The following is a 26070-nucleotide window of genomic DNA, read 5'->3' as shown; positions in this document are numbered from 1 at the left end:
GGGTTTATGACTGATGACATCTGTACCACGTGGGTTTTTGTTGTTTACTTTGATGACACCAATGATTAAAACTACTGATAAGCTCTCATGATAAGTTAATATACACTGCGACTATTTCTATATATTCTCTGTTTCCAAGCTGGCAGAAAAGAAGGCAACTGCAGATTGACTTTGATTTGGAAGAACTAGAGGATGGAATCAGTGGCAGTTTGAAACTGCCCAAGAAATCTCTAAGGCCTGAAGATTTATTTCCTCTCCTCCACCAAGAGTTCCCACTTGACTGCAAGGACTATTAAGCAACAAACTGCAAAGGAATTAATTCTTTTCCAACCAAATTACGATAAAAAAAACAGTTTTATCATGACATACTTATGATCTTCCAGAAATGGCTTGCCACATCTCTCCAGATATTGAATGTGCAACTCCCATCACTCCAAGAGCTTGGGCAAGAGTGAGGAATGGCAGGAGTTTAACAACACCTGGAGAAAGACAGATATTTTTCATTTTATCTTTCATAAACAGAAGCATTAGAACCAAGACATGGCAATAAAAGCAAGAAAGCAAGCAAACAACAAACTTCCAAAGGATGCTTCAAAAAGTACCCCTACAATATGGTGTCAAAAGGTACAGATAAGGTTACAAAAGCAAAGTAAGCCAATGTTCATTAGAGTATTGTTCTGCATTATAATTCCTAATAAATTACAAATCCACTCTTTCTAATTTATTTCAAGCACATTCTGCTTTTTATTTCTTTCAAAATATTTATATGTGTGACTGTAAAACTCATTTGTTTCTTAACATTTTCAGCTGTTTAGTGATTTCTTACTCCCTCTAATACATTTAAAAACTCTACATTGATTTCTGTGGTTGCCCTTTTGCATCAACACAATGCACCAGAAGGGCCAGAACTAAATATCTGGATATCACTCTTAATATCTTCCGGAGCAAAGGCTAACTCTTGCCATGCATAGAAAGATAGCGGTGTGCCCATTCTGACAGAGAGTTTTCTTTAGACTCACACAAGTTTCAGAAACAGTACAGGTATGACATATTGGTGACCCAATGTCTGAAGCCTGGCGGAATGGCCCCAACATTTTAGAGGCTGAGATAAGACCTAGCAATTTAGAGAGCCTTTGGCTGAGATCAAGTTCTTCTGCTTACCATGTTCATCTTTCTCCCTTGTTTTGATCTATGGTTGCTTTAGTGTTTCAGGATATTTTTGTTGTTTTATGTTGTTGCTTGATTTACTGCTGTTATTATTGGTAAGTAGGTTAATACAAAGGAAGTTGGGAACTTCTCAAAAATAAGATCCTGGAAGTACAGTCACACATCATTGGAAGTACTTTAGAAAATTGTTGTGAATGTATAGGGAGTTTTCAAATGAGTAGGAGTTAAAAGGGACATGTATAAGAAATAGAAGATAGGTATAATCACCAAGATGATATAACAAAATAGATAATATCTGCAGACAGAAAGACAGAATGGCTAAGGCACAAAAGAAACTTAGGGAAGCTAAAAGCAGCAAAAAGAGCTTTTTATCATGTCAGTAGGAGAAGGAAAGGGATAGTCTCACTGTTAGGAAAAGATGGTAGGATACTAACAGGTGATGGGGAAGGGCAGAGTTCCTCAGTTCCTACCTTGATCTGGTCTTTTCCTCAAAGGGGAACTGTATGCGAATAACCCTAAGCAGAACAATTAGTACATGAAGGGACTGGCACCCCAAGGTAAGCACAGAGATGGTAAGGGATCATCTGGCTACCGTGAAGAAGTCTCCAGAGCCAGATCAATTATATCCACGAATCCTGAAGGAACCTGTGAACGTCATCATGGAGCCTCTTTCTTTGTGATCTTTGAGGATATAGTTTAAACAAGAGTCCAACAAAGTCTCAGAGCTGATTAATTAGGGCTATTGGATTTGGGCTGCAGATATCTGAATATCTAGTAGTTAGCAGCAAAGAGATACAGACATGTTAATATTTTATTTAGTAGTCACCTGAATATTGCAGTCATGTGGTTGCCCTTGACTGAAAACCAATGGAAATGTTTTATTTCTTGAACAGAAGTAATACTTTTGAGTTTGTTTTTGTGTGAGTGAAAATGGATCTCAAGTATGCACAGTAGTCTTTGTTCTGAAAGTATGGCTTGGGAACTTTCAGCTTGGAAGACAAATATCTTTCAATATCCGAGAAACCTGTTGGATATTGTTGTTTGGTCTGCATCAAGATTTTGATAAATTTAATTTAAATCAAAATAGTCACATGTAGCCAGGTGTGATGACCTACTAATCTGTATGCTTGCTCAATTTGCTGTCCAGGTGCTCACTAATCATGGATATCTTTAAGGTGCCTGCTGTCCAGCCAACACTGTAGAACAACTTGTAGCTCAGGAAAACACATCAACTATTTCTTTCCCATTCTCTCCCATTTGCTTTCTAGAGCATTCTTATCCTACTCTGAGCCCATAGTACATACTGGGAAATTTCAGTTCATGTTCAATATATTTTATTCATTTATCACATTTATATAGCTGCACATCTGACACAAAGCGACTCTGAGCAGCAGATTCTTTTCCATTTTTTCCTTGTGTCCTTTCAAGCTTTTAGACTTCATTTTGACAGGATCTGAAAGAGCATTTTTGTTGTAGCTGGATACCAGCATTGGAGAAAATTAAAGTTCAGCAGCATCTCTGGACTTCATGTTGACTAAATAATCAGTACTTTGCTACCAAAGTTCTAGCTGACTTCCCTAGTGCCCAAGTTCTTAGAGTGCATTGTGTTATAAACAACAATTATATCAGTGCAAGACTTCAAAGGAAGGGGTTGGCCAGCATTACTTGGTATACACCAAGACTGAGTTTTAGAATGATTACGCATTCCCTTTCCATGGAGGAAGTCTCCAGGAACACAATGGCTTAGCATGGTTTGGGGATATCAACACATAGCAGAAAAGAGCCACATTCTTGTGATGCATCTGTTCAGCACATACATTCAGTTCCAAGATGCTGAGCTTATTATAAAGATGCAGTACTAGGAGGATTAGTCATGGAAAAATGCTTTGGGGTCACTCAGAATGAAAAGAATCCCCTGTTCCCAGATGGAAAGAATAAAAGAAAGAAGCAGAGTTAAGGCAACCACTGAGCTGAAGGCCCAGGTGCTGTGAACAACACACAGATTCCAATCTATTTCATTTTGGCTGCCTCTTGAATGGGGCCCTTTCTTTTCAACCTAGCTCCTCCATATTGCTAACAGACCTTCAGGATAATCTTGAATAGAGCCTAGCACAAAATACCAACGTTTTCCCGACCCTTCCTTTCTCTTGTCAATATTTAGTTTATTTGGTTATCCATCATGCTTATGTGCCCTGACCTTACTAATGCTCAAAAGTCTGCCATCACCTCAGATGGGGAGAACCTGAGTAATCAGAGCACTTTTTCTAGTTTTCCTATCCAGTGGATGGACAAAAGGTTTCTGTACAGTTGCTGTAACATTTCCTGTACTTTACTGCCATCATGTGTTACATGAGAAAAAAAAAATTCTTAAGAAATCATTCAAATTCTTATAAATGTATATAATTTCTATTTGCTTAGTTTTTTAAATAATTAGCTAAATGTTAAATATTGATTCTTTATGGTGTTTGAAATTCACTGCTACAAGATGAAAGAGAATGATTTAAACATCTGTTCTCCTACCACTTGATTTTACAGACATGAGGCCAGCTTAAAAATCTCTGAATTTAAAAACACAGTCAACACATACAGTAAAGCAATTAAAGCATTACTAAAAGAAGAATAGCTGCTGAAACAGAGTGAGCCAAAGTTGTGCCTTTATTTATATCCTTTCTCACTGCAGAGCATTATAGTCCCTTAAGGCTTGTTCTGTTAAGGGGATAATCTGCTGGGGGACCGCAAGGGGACTGCCAATGGGGCTGAAGAAGGCAGTGGATGGGGGCACTCTGTTTCTCTCTGATTTAACTTTTTTCTATTACTAAAACCTATTTTTCACCCAAGAAAGAAGAGGTCTGAGCTGATCTCTTGCAAAGGGATATTGATATTAGGCCAAAGCCAAAGGCTGCACTAGACCATATACAACACCTTGTAATATATGTCATTGAACTCAAGATGGCTCACTGCTGAGTATACATATGTTGGATCTGTTATTTATATGGACTTTGTGTTGGGGATGTTTTTCAAGGTCTGGGTTCAAATCACCACTTGTCCACGAAGCTCACTGCATGACTTTGGCCAGATAGGCAGCCCAATCTGTGTTACAGTATTCGTATTGGGATGATACCATGACAGAAGAATCTCATGTAAGCAATGCTGAATTCAGGGAAAAGGTGGAATATAAACACAATGAACAAATACGTTTTACTATTTCAGTACTCTCTATCTGATTTCTCTTGGATTTAGCCTCTCTCTACCCTTAACATTTACTTTCTTACAGCAACAGCTACTTACATTAGAACAATTAGAAACTGATGAAGTATTAGAAATTGATAATATTGATCAAGTTACTAATCAATCATATTTTGGTCATACCGCTGTTGATCCCTTTGGTAGAAGATAATTTCCTGTCTGGAGCTTAGCAGCCCATTCATGTTTTCTCTTGCACCTGATCTATTGTGGTAATATTGGCCATGCAAGTGATTATAGGAGAATTTTTAGGAAACTCCAACCGCTTTGTTAAAGACAGCCTGCAGTTGAAGGTTCTCTTCCTGCTTGCACAGGAAAAGCCTCTTCATTACTGAAACTCAGGCAAGAGACACCCCAAGGAGCTTTTGCAATCCTTGGTGAACTCTGTTAATGCTTTGACTCCTCTATCAACACATGTAAAATTACAAACATTGCCTACACACACACACACACACACACACACACCATACTTATTTTCCAGATGTTGAATGTGAAACAGGTCTAGTCTTGAAGCATTGGAATAATCTGTAATTCTAGTATTCAAGTTCAGATCTGGTTGATGTTATTAAATCTGACCACATAAGTAAAGTCTTTGGATTAGGATAATAATTGGGAGAGCCTACCTAGCTCACATGCTGAATAATATTTTCTTTCCCCCCTCCTCAGCCCTGGAAGGAGAAAGACACAGCAGGTGTTTTTCCTTTTTGTGTGATATTTTATTGTTGTCTTGCCAAATCCTTGAGTACCTGGTTTGATTTCCCCAAGAAAAATATAAACATGGCCCTCAACTTATCCAGCCAGAGGAGAAGAAGGATCCCTGCTCAACTGTACAGTCTTGCTCTCTAGCCCTCTATCCATCACATGCAATCCAGTAGTCAAAGACAGGTAACTTCTCTCTGTCTTCCCTCTTTTCTTAAGCTTTGCGCACAACTCAACCTCTTAATCAGTCTAGGGCATTATTTATCCTAAGATCTGTTGCAAACTATTAGTTTAAACTATTGAATACCAATTATTTATTTGATTGACATATATGCCATTAGCCCACATAGTATTTAATACATTTTATGGACAGATTATTAATTATAGACTACTTTTTGGACTTCTTGAATGCAGAAGCTTGTTTTTTAATCTTGGTATTGAGTTCTGACTGACTTGGTGTGATGGAGGCCCCGCTTTCTTACACCAATTTGTGATATAGTTAACCATTAAAGCAGAATGATATTTATGGGAAATGGTGTAATACTTTTGAAAAAAGGTAGGTCATAAAGGAAATTCAAATCATGCCTGTGGAATTTGTTAGCAGGCAACAATCTTGAGATTTAGAAAACAAAATATGCTAAAATCTTTAACAGGAAAAAGTAATAGATAATGCTTGAAATGATGGATTGCCTATGGTAAAGGAGAACATGAGGCCACGCTATCTGTTCATCTACCCTCACTGAATGATTGAGCAAATAAAGAGTACAGAGTAGGAGCAGAAATCTTAGTATGGCTTATCTGATCCACATGCAAGTTTTCAGCCAATGGCATTCATGTCAAAACAATATTCTTACTCCCAGCTCATCATTTATTTATGTAGATGAGAATTCCAGATTAAGAATGTGACACAACATATGTTGTATTGTTATCCAATAGCCTTTGATTGGATTACATTTTTTTCCTGCTCCCAAGGAGACTTGATCTGAATGCTGAGACATTCCAGAATTTTCTGGGAGGAATTTTCAGCACTGAATCTGGAAGCTAAATTGTCCAATTAACATTGAGTAATTGGTCAAGCTAGTAGTTCAGGTTGTTGGCTCTCTACAAATTAGTGGCTCTATGATAAAGCACAATAACGTTGATAGGAACAGCAGCCCACTGACACTGAAGAGAACATTCAGTTTGAAAATTCACCCATGCCAACTGCTTCTAAAGCTACAGGATTCTCTCTGTTAAAATCAGTGGTTAACAGTGAAGGTCCTGCCTCAGACAACACTGAGAGAAGACAAATGGAGGAAGGAATTAGTGGCTTGAAAATCCAGGAAGACTTTTTAAATGGTCGCTGTTCATGAGGAGGGAGGGCATAACAAGGGGAGACATGAGATTCTTAGTTAGAATACCTTAGTTAGTAAGACAAGAAAACTTTTTTTTCCCCTGAACGCAGGATTTCTGTATAAAGCGGCTCTAAGCCTCTATAAATATGCAGGTTTTGATACAAACGTTACCTATGTGTACACTATTCTATTTTTAACCCTACTTACTGTATGTCTAATTCAAGAAAGGCAGTTTGGTGTAGTGGTTTAAGGCATCAGGCTAGAAACCAGGAGACCGTGAGTTCTAGTCCTGCCTAGGCACGAAGCCAGCTGGGTGACCTCGGGCCAGTCCCTTTCTCTCAGCCCTAGGAAGGAGGCAAGGGCAAAGATTTCTGAAATCTTGTCAAGAAAACTGCAGGGACTAGTCTAGGCAGTTTCCAGAAGTGAACACCTATGTGAACACACACACAAGTCCTAATTTTAGAGTTGAGGAAAAACTTACCAAGAAATATGGCAGAGTTTTTTTCCCCCTCTTTCTCAAGATCATCAGCCAAACTTTTTCTATCCTAAAACTAACAATTAATCTTCAACAACCATTTGCTGTCTATTTCCTTTCCATTGCCAACCACTTTTCCAAACTTCCAGTTCCTCCCCTAGAATCCTGTCTGATGTTTTAAAGACTTTCCTGTGTATGCCAGCTCAGCCCCAAAGCCTCACCTTTTATCTCCCATGAGACAAACTTTCCTATGAGAATCTAAATTAACATCTACTCTCAACTTCTTGTTATCAGCAAAGCCAGGACAAACTGGGTTGGAGCAGGGAAATCTGGATATGTGATGAGCCAGCTAGCAGGGACTGCAGGAGTGTCACAAAAGGAAAGCAGCAGCAGCTTGTAGAGGCTTTGCTTCTGATGACAAAATATCTTAGGGTTCAATACTGATTGAGGGATAGGAAGATGTATGAGATCTTCCGGTGGTTGGAAGCAGCTATCACTGCTAGGGATCCTCTGGACTGGAGGAAGTCAAAGGCTGCATTCCTTCTCTCTCCTCAAGGTGCATTTTTTTGACATCAGGTGTAGGCTGGGAAGCATATACTTTGAGCTTCAAGCTGAGTTGAAAAGTTTTGGGTTGCCTTTTATCTCTACCCCTCCATCTCATGGTTCTGCTCAGGAGGAGAGGCTGTCGCTACTTTTAGTACATCTTGGAAAAAAACACAGTATTGCACAACAAGCTACTGAAAACATACTGTCTTCTACACATCAATTCTAGTTACAGAAATCCCACTCTATTTTGTGCCTCATCAGCATTTTTCTGCTCAAACAAATGTGTCGCGAATCCACAGCAATATCCAAGATCAAGAATAAACATAAAACAATGCAGAACTAAATGGATATATGAAAAACCACATTGCTTCTTCATGCTGTAAAACTAATTTCTAATTAAAGCCTGCCCTCTAGTGGGATAAGGAAAACTGGCAAATATTGATTAGAAACTTAATTTCCATAGTAAAAACAAAAACATGAATAAAAATTAAGATTTTTTTTTTTTAAGGGGCAAGGTGTGATGAAATTTAGCATCATATTCATTGTTGCCTCGCTCCTTTCATTAGAAACATGGTCTTCGTTGAAATGACAACTGTTTCTTCGTGCATCTCTTCACGTGCTCCAAACATTCGTATGGAAAACTAGTTAAGTAACAAGATGTATTCAGAATAACACATTTTAAAAGGGACCTAATAAACCACAGAAGCAATCCCCGAAAAGTCTGCTGGGAAATAGATTGCCCATGAACCACCATTTTGAGGATGTAGGTATCAAACTTTGACTGTATAATTTCATCAAGGGGCTGATTCTATTTTGTTTTAGGATGGGCAAGGAAACTCTGTTAATAAGAAGGAAAAAGTGCACTATCAAGAGGGCCCCAGTAAAAATAAAAGCCATTTTGTGTGAAAGAAGCACCACAAATCTCTCTGGGTTAATCAGAAGTAAAGTTTTATTGGAAGCGTTTGCAAAGGCTGGTGGAACTCAAAAGCTGCAAGCTGGAGCCAACACTGAAACACAGATTTCAGCAATTTTTAAACATCTCTACCCCCGGCCGTAAATCCCTTCTTGTTTCCTCATTGGCTGAAGTATTCCAAGTTACACTCTACACGACCGCCTACTTCCTATTAACCCCCTTCTACAGACCCCTACATACTACATACATTACATGTTCATGGTAAATAGGTGATTAGCTATGCGGGGTATGGTTTTTGTTATGATAATGAAGGTTGGGATGGCAAGAGTTCACTCATTCCTAAAAGTCTCTGCTAAGTGTGACTTTAGACAGGTCAAATTGCTCCAGACTGGTTTTATTACACCTTGCCTCATCCCAGAGATATCTCCCCCTCCTCATTTCCTGTGCCCCTTGGGGCCACTTGGAGCCCCTTGGTAATCATGGCGATGTCTCCTGATCTCTCCCTAGTTTGAGGTAGAGTGTTTGGCAGCTAGGTACTTAGTACTGCAGCTACACTCTTAGCATGCTCAAGTTACTATTTCTTTGTCAATAATAACAGATATTTTATCCATCTCCCACAATTTCTACCCAGAAATTTATATTATACTATGAGATAATTTGGTAGTGGATCCACAGTGGGACAAAAACTATCAGGAATTAACTCTGGCATTCATTCTACCCAAGAAAAAGTGGGGGTGGGTGGGTGAGAATTGCACTGATTTTTACAAAATATATGACGTGGCTGAAGGGACTCTTCTGTTCTGACTTAACCTCTTTTTTCCTTGACACTCTTGCCGTGATATCGAGCTCTTTTCAGAGGATCTTCGTTCTTAGTGCTTAGTTCCTGGAATACTATGAAACCATTTACAATTGTCACCCCAGGGAAACTCTTTATTTTAATCACGTCTCAGTTGGGTGTGGTGGGAAATCTTTCCAAAATTTGTTTTCTGTTTGGTTATATCTTTACTTTTCCCTACTTATTAAGGACTGTTGTTAAATGAGAAACATTAGCAAAACAAATGGTCTACCTTAAAACTGATTTGCAGAGAACTAGTACATCTTAACATAGTTGCCAGTTTTCCTACCACTAGGTGGAGCATGAAGCTCATCTAATTGGAGGATATAGACAGGCACTGGTGAGGGCTCTCATTGTCCATACATTTTAAAAGGAAGTTTCCTTTTAAATTCCAACTTCCTTGGCCTTGCCAGGGGAGATGGCTAATGCTACATTTAGAAAATAGTCAAATGCACATTGTACACATCCACAGACTATTTGAAATCTGCTCCAACTCCTAGTAATTTTATTTATTTATAGATTTAATTATCAGAAATAAAGAACGAGCAGGCAAAGACATGTTTCCTGATTTAAATAGAGCTGTATGCAGAGTATGCAGAGAGCCAGTTTGGTCTAGTGGTTAAGGTGCTGGACTCGGAGTTGGGACACCTAAGTTCTAGTCCTGCTTGGCATGAAAACCAAATGGGTGACTGTGGGCTAGTCAGTTCCTCTCAGCTGTGGGAAATCAAAACTAACACACACACGCACATGGACTGCAGGATGCTGCAACCATTGTAAGTGTGAGCCGGTTGCCAAGTACCCAGATTGTGACCACATGACCATGGGTGTGCTGGGATGGCCAGAACTTCGAGGATCAGTCCTAACCACCACTCGTTCAGTGCTGTCGTAACTTCAAACAGATGCTGAAAGAGTGGTCATTAATCAAGGACTACTTGTACTTGCTGATAGCCAAGTGTGCAGACTTTGTATGTGTTACTGAGATCTGGTTGGACAACAATGGGAGATGCAGACCTATGGGAGATCTGCCCTCCCAGGTTTCAGGTTCTGTATCAATCATGGCATCAAGGTCAGGGAGGTGGGATAGCTCTGGTAATTTATGAGACTCCATCAGTTGCAAGGAACAGTACCCCAGCAATGACTGGTTGCAAGTTTCTTTGTGTGGAATTGAGCTGTAGAGACAAGCTGGAGGTGCTGGTAGCGTACCATCCATTTAGCTGTCTAGCCTTTCACAAGCTCCTGGATATCATCTTGGAGCTGGAGTTGGAGTTTCTGAGACTTCTAGTTTTGGGTGACTTCAACCTCCATGTCCCAGAGGAAAACTAGGGTAGCTTGTAAGTTCACGGCCTCCATGGTGACTATGGGTTTGTTGTAAGTAATCACAGCTCCCACATACATGACCAGGCACACTCTGGATCTGTACTTTACTTTGGAGCAGATGAGTTATGAATTGGATATTGAGAACATTAGCATTTCTCCTTTGTTATGGTCAGATTAGTTCCTTGTCAAGCTGCACATCATACATGCAGGAGATCTTTGCATAGGTAGTCAGCCATTTAGATTGTTGTTGTTGTTGTTGTTGTTGTTCAGTCGTTAAGTCGTGTCTGACTCTTCGTGACCCCATGAACCATATTGCGCCAGGCCTTCCTGTCCTTCACTGCCTCCCTGAGTTTGCTCAGTTTCATGCTCATTGCTTCAGTGATGCTATCTAACCATCTCATCCTCTGCCGTCCTCTTCTCCTTTTGCCTTCAATCTTTCCCAGCATCAGAGTCTTTTCCAAAGAGTCCTCTCTTCACATTAGGTGACCAAAGTATCTGAGCTTGAGCTTCATTATCAATCCTTCCAATGAGCAATCAGGGTTGATTTCCTCTAAGATTGACTGGTTTGATCTCCTAGCAGTCCAGGGGACTCTTAAGAGTCTTCTCCAGCACCACAGTTCAAAGGCATCAATTCTTCGGCGCTCAGCCTTCTTTATGGTCCAGCTCTCACAGCCATACATTACTACTGGAAAAACCATAGCTTTGACTATGTGGATCTTTGTCAGCAAGGTGACGTCTCTGCTTTTTAATATGCTATCTAGGTTTGCCATAGCTTTCCTCCCAAGGAGCAAGCGTCTTTTAATTTCATGGCTGCAGTCTCCGTCTGCGGTGATCTCGGAGCCCAAATAAATGAAGTCTGTTACTGCTTCCATTTCTACCCCTTCTATTTGCCAGGGATTGATGGGTCCAGATGCCATGATCTTAGTTTTTTTTATGTTGAGTTTCAAGCCAGCTTTTGCACTCTCCTCTTTCACCCTCATCAAGAGGCTCTTGAGTTCTTCTTCACTTTCTGCCATTAGAGTGGTATTGTCTGCATATGTGAGGTTATTGATATTTCTCCCTGCAATCTTAATTCTGGCTTGTGATTCCTCCAGCCAGGCATTTCTCATGAGGTACTCTGCATATAAGTTAAATAAGCGTGGTGACAATATACAGCCTTGTCATACTCCTTTTTCTATTTTGAACCGATCAGTTGTTCCATGAATGGTTCTAACTGTTTCTTCTTGGCCCGCATATAGATTTCTCAGAAGACAGGTAAGATGGTCTGGTACCCCCATCTCTTTAAGAATTTGCCACAGTTTGTTGTGATCCACACAATCAAAGGCTTTTGCATAGTCAATGAAGCAGAAGTGGAGGTTTTTCTGGAACCCTCGTGCTTTCTCCATGATCCAGCGAATGTTGGCAATTTGATCTCTAGTTCCTCTGCCTCTTTGAAACCCAGCTTGTACATCCGGTAGTTCTTGGTCCACATACTGCTGAAGCCTAGCTTGTAGGATTTTGAGCATAACCTTGCTAGCATGTGAAATGAGTGCAATTGTGCGATAGTTTGAGCATTCTTTGGCATTGCCCTTCTTTGGAATTGGAACGTAAACTGACCTTTTCCAATCTCGTGGCCACTGTTGCGTTTTCCAAACTTGTTGGCATATTGAGTGCAGCACTTTAACAGCATTATCTTTTAGTATTTTAAATAACTCAGCTGGAATACTGTCATCTCCACTAGCTTTGTTGTTAGTAATGCTTCCTAAGGCCCACTTGACTTCACTCTCTAGGATGTCCGGCTCAAGGTCAGTGACCACACCAGCGTGGACATCAGGGACATTAAGATCTTTCTTGTAGAGGTCTTCTGTGTATTCTTGCCACCTCTTCTTAATCTCTTCTGCTTCTGTTAGGTCCCTGCCTTTTTTTGTCCTTTATCATGCCCATCTTTGCACTAAACGTTCCTTTGATATCTCCAATTTTCTTGAAGAGATCTCTAGTCTTCCCCATTCTATTGTTTTCCTCGATTTCTTTGCATTGTTCATTTAAGAAGGCCTTCTTATCTCTCCTTGCTATTCTCTGTAAATCTGCATTCAGTTGGTTGTATCTTTCCCTTTCACCCTTGCTTTTCGCATTCCTTCTTTCCACAGCTATTTGTAAAGCCTCATCAGACAGCCATTTTGCTTTCTTGCATTTCTTTTTCTTTGGGATGGTTTTAGTGGCTGCCTCCTGTACAATGTTACGGACCTCCGTCCATAGTTCTTCAGGCACTCTGTCTACCAAATCTAATCCTCTAAATCTATTCATCACCTTCACTGTGTACTCACAAGGAATATGATCTAAGTCATACCTGAGTGGACAAGTGGTTTTCCCTACATTCTTCAATTTAAGCCTAAATTTTGCAGTAAGCAGCTCATGATCTGAGCCACAGTCAGCTCCTGGTCTTGTTTTTGCTGTCTGTATAGAGCTTCTCCATCTTTGGCTGCAAAGTATATAATCAATCTGGTTTTGGTATTGACCATCTGGTGATGTCCATGTGTAGAGTCATCTCTTGTGTTGTTGGAAAAGACTGTTTGCTATGACTAGCTTGTTCTCTTGACAGAACTCTATTAGCCTTTGCCCTGCTTCATTTTGAACTCCAAGGCCAAACTTGCCTGTTATTCCGATTACTCCTTGACTTCCTACTTTAGCATTCCAATCCCCTATGATGAAAAGGGCATCTTTTTTTGGTGCTAGTTCTAGAAGGTGTTGTAGGTCTTCACAGAACCGGTCAACTTCAGCTTCTTCAGCATCAGTGGTTGGGGCATAGACTTGGATTACTGTGATGCTGAATGGTTTGCCTTGGATACGCACTGAGATCATTCTGTCGTTTTTGAGGTTGTACCCCATTACTGCCTTTCCCAGTCTCTTACTGACTATGACTGCAACTCCATTTCTTCTAAGGGTTTCTTGCCCACAGTAGTAGATATAATGGTCACCTGAATTAAATTCACCCATTCCCGTCCATTTCAATTCGCTGATTCCCAAGATGTTGATGTTCAATCTTGTCATCTCATGTTTGACCACATCCAGCTTGCCTTGGTTCATAGATCTTACATTCCAGGTACCTATACAATATTGTTCTTTACAGCATTGGACCTTCTTTTCGCTTCCAGATACATCCACAGCTGAACGTCCTTTTGGCTTTGGCCCAGCCGCTTCATTCTTTCTGGAGCTACTTGGAATTGCCCTCCGCTCTTCCCCAGCAGCATATTGGACACCTTCCGACCTGAGGGGCTCATGTTCCGGCGTCATATCTTTTAGCCTTTTAACATTGTCTATGGGATTTTCTTGGCAAGGATACTGGAGTGGGTTGCCATTTCCTTCTCCAGTGGACCACATTTTGTCAGAACTCTCTGTCATGACCTGTCCGTCTTGGGTGGCCCTGCACGGTATAGCTCATGGCTTCACTGAGTTACGCAAGCCCCTTCGCCACAACAAGGCAGTGAACCATGAAGGGGGCCATTGAGATTGTTCCACCCTAATGTCTAGTGTATCTGGATGAATTCTAGAAGGCAATTGACTTCTGGACTAAGGAGACAGCCAAAATTGCTTCTGAAAGACTTCTCCCAATCAATGATCCCAAGCAGCTCCATGGTTTACCAAGGATCTAAGGGAGATGAAACAATCACAAAGATACTTACAGTGAAATAGTGAAAAACAAGGAATGAACATGACCAAGCACTAGTATAATTTGTTTGAGCCTACACTGTGGTAATAAGAGTATCAAAGTGTCAATTCTTCTCCCTGCTTATTGTATCTCAGATCAGTACTGGTGGCTCTATTCAGGGAATGCTGAGTGGGATATCATGCCTACAAGCATGCCAGATGAATTTGCTGGTTTCTTTGTGGATAAAGTTGCTTGTAAGCATTGAGGTAGATCTCAGGCAGAGATCACAGCAATGAGCAAGGCAGGGCCTTGAATCCCATCATGTATGCGCTTGACCCATACCTTTCCTGTCACCAGTAGGATTGACAGTATTGAAGCATGTGAGGTATTGTTTCAATGGCTTCTGACTTACAGTGAGAAAAGTGTTCATTATATAGGATTTTATGGAATCCTTCTTCTAGGACTGCAGTTTGCAGGTCATTACAGTGTCCAAGGTCAGAGCTCTTTTGGAATTTTGGTATGGTGGCTTTTGGAGGAAGAAATGGCGAACTGAAGACGGCTCCAGGAAAAGCCATAATGGTATAATTTCTCCTCCCACCCATTTTTCTATTTCCAGGTAAAGGGAACAGGTTTGTAATGTCTAAACAGGGCTCTCTCTTTTTCTGTCCTTTAGTAACCTTTTTCCTTCATCTGACACCATTCCAATTTTGTTCCTTCCATTTCTCTACTTCACCCCATCTCCAGCCTCACCCCATCTCCAGCCTGTGTTCTGCTGGAAGATGAGAGAGGAGAATGGTTGTGTACTTATGAGTTTCTAGGGGTGACAGTAATTTCTGAATGTGAGCAAGAATAGTTGGTACACTGGGATCAATTAATGTTATAAATAGGCAATTAATTTTAATAAGTAATTATTAATTCAGTTAAAGTTATCACTCCCTACCCATTTGGGGGAGCATGGCTCTGGCAAATGTACATGTACACGCGCACCTGTGCAAATACTGAAGTGCGTCACCTGGACACACTGCGGAGAAGGGAATCTCTCAAATTGGTTTCAGTTGGAATTGGCAACACTAGGTTGAAAGATGGGGAAGCCGGGCATTGTGTTGATTTTGTTACGTGTGTATATACTGTATACGTGCAGGGTCATTTTATAGTCCAGATTGTCTACTTTTCTGTAGATCTCTTAATCCTGAAATCCTCCCATTCCTACTCTAGGCAAGTTTTACTGCCATCTTTGGTTTTTTATAAAATGAATGTACAGGAGGAGAGTGAAAAAAAGAAAGAGAAAATAATAATGTGTTCATAACAGCATATACTATTATTTTAGAGATATACCACTTAAAAAATTAACTCAAAATAATTTATTTGGAGGATATGTTTCTAAAATACACTTAAATACTTTGTACTTATTATTTTGTAGTTGAAAAAAATAGCCCATATCTGTTGAATGGATCTTAACATTTATCCAAATACTATTGCTGATATTCACATCACACTTTTCTTTTTTTGTAAATAGATGTTTTGGATAAAAAGTAAATTGACTATAATTTCACTGATGATCGGGATTTTAAAACTGATACTAGATTAAATGTCATAACTTCAGAACATTTATACTGAAAATTGCAAACCTGTATTTATGAATGGGTGTACAATACATAAAAAACAGTAAAAAATTCCTACTAAGGGTAGTTTCATATTTTGTCAGATGAACCTGCCATGTTTATTTTGCTCTGTATCTATCATGCATTTGTGAATCTATTTTGATTATTTTAACTAGTCTACATAAGTGAAGCAAATCCAGCTGCTACTGTATGTGATAGATCATCTGTTCTTGTGCACCAATCCCAGGAACTGGATCACAGTGCAAAATGAAACCCTCTTCTTTTTTAAAAGTCAGTTTGTTAGCTCCTAGGCCATCTGCTTCATCAGAGAACTGTATTCTTCTGCCAGCTTCTTTTGTTCATTTAGTTTTTCCAGCACTGCATCCATTAAATACGAAGCAAAAGGAAACTGGAAGAGAAACAGAGTAAGAAAAATGATCAGTGAAGCCTATATATTTTTTTAGCTAAAAAACATTTACTAAGTATCTTGAAGCCATTAGATTTCACTTAGTTCTGACAATGGCACTCTTGCCCAGCACTGCTCTTCCCTAAAATGGATCCTGCTGATTAGTGTGTGTAACTGTTCCTTATCATAAAAATGATAAAAGAGCAGAATAAAATGAAAAAAGATAAACGCCTTATTGAACAATTCATGGTTTACTGACCATGTTAATGATGTAATCTGCAAGACCAGCAGCTCTGTCATTTATCTTCAATCAGCTGATCAATATGAAGTTACAGTCATCTCTGGGGCACTTATAAGTAGACGCAGCACTACAGGCTGACTGCTCTCAGGAGAGGGAGAGACAGAGCTATCAATACCGTTCCGAGTGCTGGGAGTAAAGGCTTTCAGAGGCATCCAGTGAAACTTGTGACTAGAGGCAGAAAATAACTTCCGAGATCAAGACACAATTAGAGTATTCTAATCAAAACCTTTCCCCCCTCTCTTTTTGAGTGGCGATGATAATGGAGGAAGACATATGACAAGATCCCACCCAGAACAGAGATGGGAATATTTATGGGGGAGGAAGGTGCATTTTTTCCCCAGGCCTTTATGTCTCTACCCTGGCTTTATTTTATTTGGAATTCATGTTCAGGTTAGAGAAAAATATGATTCACAAAGTGATTGTGACAGTCATGGAAGATTTCATTATTTGACAACTCACTAGTCTTCAGCTCACTACAGTAGGTGATCCCTCTGTGAATGGTGTGCAAATGGATCCTCTAAATTTGTGTCACATCTGTCCAGCATTTACTGTAATGGCAGAAAATGGACAGGTAATTTCCTGACTGGTCCCTGAACCATATTTGTGAGAATGTAAAACTGTAACCATTGCAGGAAAAAAAAAAAAGGAGGAAAAACATTTCTTTTCCTGCAGGTTGTGATGTGGAAATCTCAAATGCTGTGGGAGAGATAACAAGAAGCTGCCTAGCTTGCACATTAAGCAATAATGGAAAATCAATCAGTTGATAAAATTGGTTGGATTGAGAGAGATGCAAGAAGTTTTGTATAACAGAACTTAGAATAAACAAGTAACAAGATATGCAAAGAGTTGGGAGATCGCACAATGCCTTGTGCTGGCACTGCCATCCCAGCATGGCACCTGGCAGTTCTGTTTTCTCCTGCCTTTGCTAACAAGCTAGTAAGCCCCCCAAATGCTTCTGAATGGGAGATGTCTCACTCCTGCCCATGGCAATTGGTAGCCATGTTAGATTTTCCCAGTTGCATTATCTGATGTCATCTTGACGAAATCACAGTGAAGCTACAGGGCATGTGTGTCTATATTTATACCCTGTAATATCGTAGTGCTTTCTTGGTATCCTATAGAAAAATCATGGATATGCAGGGAAATTTGTATTTCAGTGTTATGCCTATGCTTGGGAAAAAATAATACATTTGATTTTTTCCCCCTGTGTATTCTATAGCACTGCTGTAAACTTCTAATATGAAAGTTGGTTGAGTTGGGGGGGAGTTCTGCATCAAAATCATGCTAATATACTTTAAACTGTTTTTTTTTAAAACCAACATTTAACTTCTTGCTATTTTGTGGTTCTCTTTACTTCCAGGGGGGGAAGTGGTGGCGCAGCGGCTTAATGACGCTGAAAGTTGCCGGCCAGAAATGGCTGACGCTTCCGCGGTTCGAGTCCAGCCTTCGCGTTAAACAGGGTGAGCTCCTGTTTCCTCCCCAGTTCCTGTCAACCGAACAGGTCGAAAACTCATGTGAGTAGATAAATGGGTACTCTCACTCTGGTGGGAGGAAAAATGCTGGCGGTGCCTTGCAAAAAAGGAGTCGGGAGCAGATGCCGGTAAGCACGAAAAACCGCGCGCGCCCGAAAAGGGCGCGAAGCAACGGAAACCCCACCTCCTGCGCTCGCCAGCTGGGCTCTGCTCTAGGAAGGAGGCTCTGGCAAACCACTTCCGAAACACTTGCCTTGAAAACTGCAAGGACTCGTCCAACCAGTCACTGCAGAGTCAGTAATGACTGAGTGCAGATTAAAAAAAAAAAAAAAATTACTTCCAGGACAGTTATTTTGCGATGGCTTGCAAAATCTCAAACATACTAGTGGGTCCCCAAAGTTGGGTCTCCTGTCCTAACAGAAGCAATTTGATGGAATCCAATTCTCTGTTTGTAGGTGTCTTCTGCTAAATTGGAAAAAAAAAGCCTTGGGATTAGAGAAGGCGGCTTCTCCTTGCTGATCAACCCCGTAATACTGAAGCACAACTAACCTCAGCAACGTGAGAAAATAAAAATCTTTTTTCCCCTCTTCAGTCCGCATATCCAAATAGAAATAAAGCAGTAACATAAGGCTAGGTTTAAAAAAAAAAAAAAAAACCTCTTCTCTGGTTATGTTTCAAATGTAAAGTTACCAAACAGTCTTATTAACTGATATAAGCAAATGACTGCTTAAAAACCTCTTATATGAGAAAAATACGTATGAAGTATGCATATCTGCATGAAGGTTTATTTTGTCACCAGAACATGAACCAGTTTAAACCATGTATGTGACTGTTTACATGTTATTCTACATTCAGTCCCCATCCTCCATCCTCCTTCAGTCTCTCTGTTTTCCGAAGTCTCTCAAATTTGTTTTGCACTATGTAGGTCTCCATTTACTTTTGATACATCTATTATTTTTAGTGTTCTCTGTTAGATAAATGTATTATTCCACCACTGTCTTGAGCTTGTTATCATTCTATATTTTGCTTGCTGTTCATCACATTCTAACGCTGCTTTGTCACTGTAAAATGATTTTTAAAGAGCTGTTTCTATCTTAATCATTCAGTGCAATCAAGGATAACAGACGTTTGAAATGTTGCAGACATCTTACACATTTATCAGTTTCTGGGACCTGTTCTTATATAGTTCACTTTATAGACATACATTCTACCTTGCATCCTTGCAGTCTTCATCTTCTCGTGAGGCCTGTCACTTTTTTATTAATAGCTGAGTAATATATTGCCATTTTTCTTCTTTTTATTTAGGAATTATGAACTCAGAGGTCCTCTTATAGCAGCTTCCTCCAACATGGTGCCCTCTGAATATCTTTGATTGTGTTGGCTGAGGATTGTGTAAATTGGGAATCCATCTTGAGCATATCAAATTGGAAAGACTACCCATACAGTCTAAAGATTGTCTGTTGTTCAAATGTTCTCCTTTTCAACACTTACACTCATACACACACACACACAAAATCGAGTCATCTAAGAGACACTATAATGATAAGCTGCGATCCAAATCAACAGCCATGATCACAGTTTCATAGATAACCAGCAACTAAGGGTGTGTGTGAAATGAAAAAAAAAACATTTTGATTTGACCAAAGAGCCTTATTTGGCTGTGCTCAAATGGAGCAAAACACAGAACACCCTGAGTGTTCCAAGTTGAACCAAACTTGCATTCTGCAACATGAAAGAATGGGAACTTCAACAACGTTTTTGCTCTCTTGTTTCTCACCCTAAAGACACAAATGTATGCAAGGTGATAGCCCTTTAAAACTCATATAAAACAATAGAAGCAACAATTTGAGGACACCATTTTTGCCAGCCTGGCTATACAGATGGAAGGCCAGGAAAAAGCAGTGACTGCATGATTCATTTCAACACACCCCTTGAACGGTTATAATAGCAGCTTCTCTTATTGAAGCTGCCCTCTCTTTCCAATTAACAAGCCCAGCTCATATTTCTGTATTTGACAGCAAAACTGAACCAACCACTAAAGAAACATTGTCTTTGCACTTAGCATGCAGCCTGAAAAGTCAACTTCAACAAGGCCATGCACATTCACCAGTCAAAGCTCAACAGTCAGACAAAAAACAACACAATCTTCACATTTTACAACAATCTGAAACTTATCAGCAGTAGTAGAAATACTTGTGTAACTCATGCAATATGTTTTCTAATAGCTATCCACATGCTAAAGAAAGTATAACACAGAAAAAGAACAATATACGCAATCCAATCCAATCCATGAACTTCCTCACAACAACAACAACAGCAGCAGCAACAAAAGTTACCAGGTAGATGGTGAAGTTAAAGCAGCCTCCCTCAGTTCTAATTTTAGGACTGACCATTTAGAATAACCTCTGAATGCAGATGCAGATCCTGCCTCGTCCAGTAAAATCTGGGCTTAAAAGCATCATCACCTGCCTTTGAGCATATTCTTAACAATTGCTGCTGCTTCCTCACTTCTTATTTTCTCAACCAGTCTGACCCTTCTTATTTTACCAGCTCTGCTGGAATAATAAAAACAATAACCCAAATCCAAACACATTTTTCAAAACAGTAAGTCAAACATGGGACTCCAGATTCAAAACAATACTCAGAACAATGCCACTTGAAACAGCCTTGTTTTGTTTCAAGACTTGGAGAAAACTCTTGGAACACAGCCAAAATATTTTTTACATCTCTACTGAATATCATTATCACAATCTGGATTTAAAAAATACAATTTTTCTTAAAATATTGAAATGTACATTTCTGCATTAGATACATTTTATATATTAAAATACGATGCTAGAAAATGAAATGTTTTAATTAAATAATAACATTTTATCAGCTTAAATATGTAAGACTAGCTACTTGTAATTGTAACTAGCTACAGTTCACATGAAATCCTAGCTTCCACCAAAGTGAATGATGTTTAAGTGCTATATTCTGTCTTGAAGTGCTATAAAGGTAAGCAAAAATTAACTGCACAGTGAAACATTGTAAAGTCATTTGTTCTGAAAATACACTGAGATGTAACAATTAATGGTATAAATACCTATGTATATTTAGGATCAAGATATATGTATTTTAAATAATAGCAGTAACAATAAGCTTGCCTGTAGCCTTACCATGAAACAACTTGCGCCATGAAAGAAAAATGATGGGGGAGAAAGGGAAAAGTTGGGAAGAGTCGGGAGATCATGTGATAGACGCCAAACTAAAGAGCTGGCTTACAGGCAGCTGCCTGAATGAAGTGACAGCTTGACAGCTATTGGGGGTCAAGTGGTTATTTATTTTAAAAACTGTATCAATCAAACACTGTTCAAGAAAATAATAAAGTGAATTCTCATGTTAGGAAAGAAAAATATAACAAGATAAAAAAATAAGTGGCACAAAGAAAGGCATGTACAGTTTCAGTCTTATTTTAATTAGATATTAAGTCAGGGAGCAAAAGAACTGAGCAAGGTGCAAGTTTCAATGATCAGTATAAGTATGCCTAGTATAGATTTTGTTCAGAGAAGGACGGCTGCTGATAGTTCCACATTTGGAAATCTGAGATCATTCACAGCAGGTATTGTAGAAGGATGCACTTTCACATACTTTCATGACATGCAGAGTAGAAGGGACAGAGCAGAAAGGGATGGCCTCTCTGGTTCTTGTATTTCGTTACCCCTTGCCCTGCAGCTTGACCAGCTCAAGATAATTGACAAATTAATTTGACTGATGACAAGTTGTTTTAAATTCATCAAAGATTAGTCTTCAGAGTGTTCCATTTGAATTAAAATCTAAAAGTCAGTAAATATTCCTTTCCTATATTCTGGTGTGGCCATATGGTTGACTGTGTGTTTACTTGGTGAGCAGTTTGCCATTGCTTTATGCTTTACACTTATGTAGCCTATGCCCTGTTTATTCAGCTAATTTTGTGTGTCATGATGTATAATCCCTTTTCATCAGCCATAGCAATGTAGAGCTTAGATTACATTACAGAACATTACAAGCCCAAAGCTATGGAAAACAGTTTTACCCAAGTCTGTGACAGCTTTGAAGTTAATGGTGCTTGTATTATGTAATAGATCCTCCATGATCCACCTATCATGGAAGTTTTAAACTTCTTTTAATGTAAGGATGCTGGAAGCTTTCCCCTCTGGAGTTCACAAGAGCAAGACCTCTTGAGAAAAGAAACAGACATCAGAAAGGCAACTACTAATGTTTTGCTAGCAAATATCTTCAGTGACAGCAAAGTCCACTAGGAGATTATTAAATCTCTCCTGGCAGTTAGAGTGAGATGCAAATGGAAATCAAGCTAAGGGCTAACAATGGGCTCTGCCAAGAGAGATGTGAAAAGTCTCTGTCCACCATGTTTCTACTAATTGGAGCTGGTCCTAAGGAGGCAACTGAAAAAGCATGCAACAATCTTCCAACTGTACTGGTAGCAGCTGAAAGAGAATGCCAGTACAGGGTTAAATTAAGGTACAATTCTTAAGATGGCTTGTTTCAACCACTTCTGTCTAGCTGCAGAGTCTGTAGTAATCAGCAAAACTGCACAACTATTTTAATTGTAAAAGGATTTCACAGCCAATGCCTCTTAAATATGGTGAACATTACTGAGAGATGTCATGCTGCCAATGTGAAATAGTCAAGGAAGACCCACAAATCAGTAGCTTAAATATAAAATAAGGTTGAAAGCATTACAAAAGGAGCACAGATGGGTTTTCTCCCAAACCTCATTAACAGGAATTTTGAAACTTACCATTTCACTCAATTTATTTATAAAAGTACAGTACATAAATAATGAATTAAGTAAGGAGATGTGTTTAGTGGGTAAGGATGACTATAACTTAGTAAAAAAGTATACATGTATTTCATTGTTTACAGATTTCCCAGGCTGTGTGTCCTAATACAGATCTCCCAGTTCTATGATGTGTGTTTCTTTCACTTTGAGCTATTTTATGGTATGAAGCCATAAAATGGTCATGGAGCTACGGTCATCATATTCATTCATTAATTTGGTTTTTATTTCACTCTTCCTCTTGAAGAAGTACATGAGTACTGGGACACAGTCCCAGACTGATGGATATAGCTGAATTTTTACTACTTTTTTTCCTGCTTATGTGTCTTTATTCTCTTTAGTTAACGTGAGGAAACTTTGAATATGGCAACCATTTTGCTGCAGCAGCCGTAGTCCAGCTGTATTCTGTTCTCTTCCAGTTAACATAACACAATATATGATTGCTCTGTAATGTAACTGAAATGTCTAATTATATGGAATAAGAACTCATTGGAGGAAGAGTTTACTTAACCAGACAGAATGTTCAATTCCAATTGAAATTCTCTGGGAAAGCAGGATAGCGCATTCAGGTCTCCTCCAAAACAAAAAGGACAAATTATTTTGATTCCACCTTTCTGGTAAAGTCACTGTGTCACCAGATCCCTTTTATGGAAGACTGAGTGCTTGATGGACCTTGATTCCTTAACATTGTTTACCCTGTCCTAAGGGGAGCATGTTTTACATATCCCCTGCCATATTGTACACCTATACTGTAATTAGTAGATGAAATTCTTCTTTCCTCCTTACTCCAAATCCTTTTTCTCTTTAAGATCATACTCCTGAGAACCTTGTTATTTATCTTTATGACTTGTTCTGGGAATCTCTTTTCTGTGTGTCTGAAGTGCAAGATAAAAAGCACACACACACACACACATACAAACATATATATCGATATCGGTATTTCTATTCAGCAGTTGTCAGAGATACATTTGTTCACCAACATATTATTAACAACTGTAATAGGTGGCAAGTTTAATCCCCTTCAGTATCAACAGTATAGAAAATTCAAGTGGAAATGGAATGTACACCAGAGGTGTGGCATCGTTTATTATTACACTCCTGGGGAATCTTTAAATGACAATAAAGAACAACTAGTGTTCACATGAAACTGCTCCCTCCCAAATTCTAATGTAGCACTAAAATGGTGCATGTCAGCAATAAAAATAAAACGTCTATGACATTTTAAATGTTATCATACTGTCACAGTGGAATAAAATTAGCTTGAAAAATGATCTAAAGGGATGTGATGCTGTTCATTTATGTACAACAGCAACAGCAGCAGTTTCCCTGTGTTCATAAAGGTTTCTCCATTAAATTTACCTCCAGTCAATAATTAGGAGTCCACAAATAAACCTAGGCAATTAAATCAATACTGTTGGGCAATTATGTTCCAGAGGCCAGGCTTGATGTCACAAGAAGACACTATATCAAACTTCAGAATTAAGTGATCTCATGTACTTTGCTGCAAGGCATTTTGTAAGGAAAAAGTGGTGGTGGTGGTAGAACAGAGAGAAAGACTAGCATATCACAAATCTGATGTAAATGTGTAAATGTTTTGAATGGGTTATGTTAAATCATATAGAGAGGCTCTGATTTTTGTCAGCTTGTTAGCCAGTGTGCAGTCCCCACAGAAAAAGCAAGAAGTCCCTTTCCAGATAGCATTTGCCAGAAACATAAGCTGATTCTGGCTCTCCAGAAAAATGGGCTGATGCATATTGTAAAGTCCTTCCCCCTCTCAACATATAATATCACTCCTATTTTCATAAATATACAAAAATCCAGCTATCTCCCTCAGGTTCCCCTTCATGTCATTTTATTCTTATTCAGGGCTGTTTCCTAGGAAACATTTTTTTAATTCAAATTCTTAGTAGGAAAAGTGAGCACAATGCAAGTCCACTTCTGTGTATAAGGAACTGAACTGTTTTTATTTAAGACATGATAAAGTCTTAAAAGGAGGGCAATTTAAGGGCTGTAAAATGAAATAAATTGTGAAGAGTATTTATTTGCAGAGATTAGAAGTCTAAACAAAGTTAGAAGTCATTCCTTTAAACTCAGATCTCCCCAAAAATCATATTTGTGATGACAGGAAATAAAATCTAATACAATCAAAAACTTAAACACACTTACTCTGGAGTAAGCTCTACTGAATTAAGTTGGGCAATCTAAATGTTTGACAATCTAAATGTTTTAGTGATGGTGAGAAGTCCAAAATAAGATGATATCTGAACAAATCTAGATGTCTCATCTTCAGGTACTGGCGCAAATATAACTCTGGAGAACTTAGAACCTTGGTTAAAACGCAGAGTGTAGAAAATGAGAACATCACCTTACACATCCCTTTTCTTTCTTATATCTTTTCCAAAGCATAGAGTCCAGATCACAAGAAATAATTCTCTACTTTACTCTGAGCTGGTCAGATTCTGCTTGGAATATTGTGTCTAGTTCCAGGCACCACAATTCAAAAATGACAATGACACATTACAGCAAGTTCAGAGGACAGCTACCAAGATGGTGAAAGTCTGGAAACCAAGCCCTATGAAGAACGGCTAAAGGATCTGTGAACATTTAGCTTTCAAAAGAGATGATTGAGGGGAGATAAAGCAATCTTCAAATATCTGAAAGGTTGTCACATAGGAGATAGTGTGGATTTATTTACTATTGCCCCAGAACAAACTGATTGAAACTGCAAGGAAGTAGATTTAGAGTAAACAAGAGGAGGAACTTCCTGACTATTGCGTCACAAAGTGGTGACTCCTCTACTGGAGGTTTTCAAACAGAGGCTGGGTAGTGGTCTGTCAGAAATGCTCTGCTGAATCTTGCATTGAGCAGGAGGTTGGAGTAGATGACCCTTCCATCTTTAAGGTTCTATAAGATATCACTACATCTGCATCGATGTTACCCCTAATAAATTCTCTCTTGGTGCCAAATCCTGTTTAGCACTAGCCATTGTTAATACTGGTGACAACTGAGTAGTTACCCAGAGTAAAAACTGTCAGAGCATAGTGATAATCTGTATGCTAACCAAGGAAGGAGAAGGATTTGTTCCTGGTGCCAGATCCAAATCTCTTAACCACAATTAAGAGTAATCAGAGTTACATATGAATCAACTCTAGAATGCAACTGTACAATTCTTATTTCCTGTTGAAGTCACATTAACAGAATTTGTTGACAATCAAGCTATTGACACTTCTGTAGCAAAAATATTTTGATAATAAATAGCAGTCATAATATAATACTGGACTATACATTTTCAACTTAGTAAAAATGTGTGCTATCCT

The 26070-nt window shown here is 39.0% G+C and overlaps 1 protein-coding gene across 2 annotated transcripts in view; it reads right to left on the bottom strand.

The window, feature by feature from the left end:
- Positions 1-15510: 15510 nt before the first annotated feature.
- CNTLN (centlein) overlaps positions 15511-26070 on the bottom strand; it is a 224771-nt gene continuing 214211 nt past the window's right edge. For both annotated transcript variants that reach the window (XM_088129920.1, XM_088129921.1), the window contains one exon: positions 15511-16164. In XM_088129920.1, the coding sequence (XP_087986046.1) occupies positions 16063-16164 (102 nt within the window). In that variant the 3' untranslated portion in view covers positions 15511-16062. The remainder of the gene's footprint in view (positions 16165-26070) is intronic.

This window comes from Python bivittatus, unplaced genomic scaffold (assembly GCF_059951505.1).
Source record: "Python bivittatus isolate LINGU-HERP-01145 unplaced genomic scaffold, Pbiv_v1 ctg000850_np1212, whole genome shotgun sequence".
In the NCBI taxonomy this organism is placed as follows: Eukaryota; Metazoa; Chordata; class Lepidosauria; order Squamata; family Pythonidae; genus Python; species Python bivittatus.
Note: the sequence above shows the minus strand (reverse complement) of the source record. Positions and strands in the feature narration are given on the sequence as shown.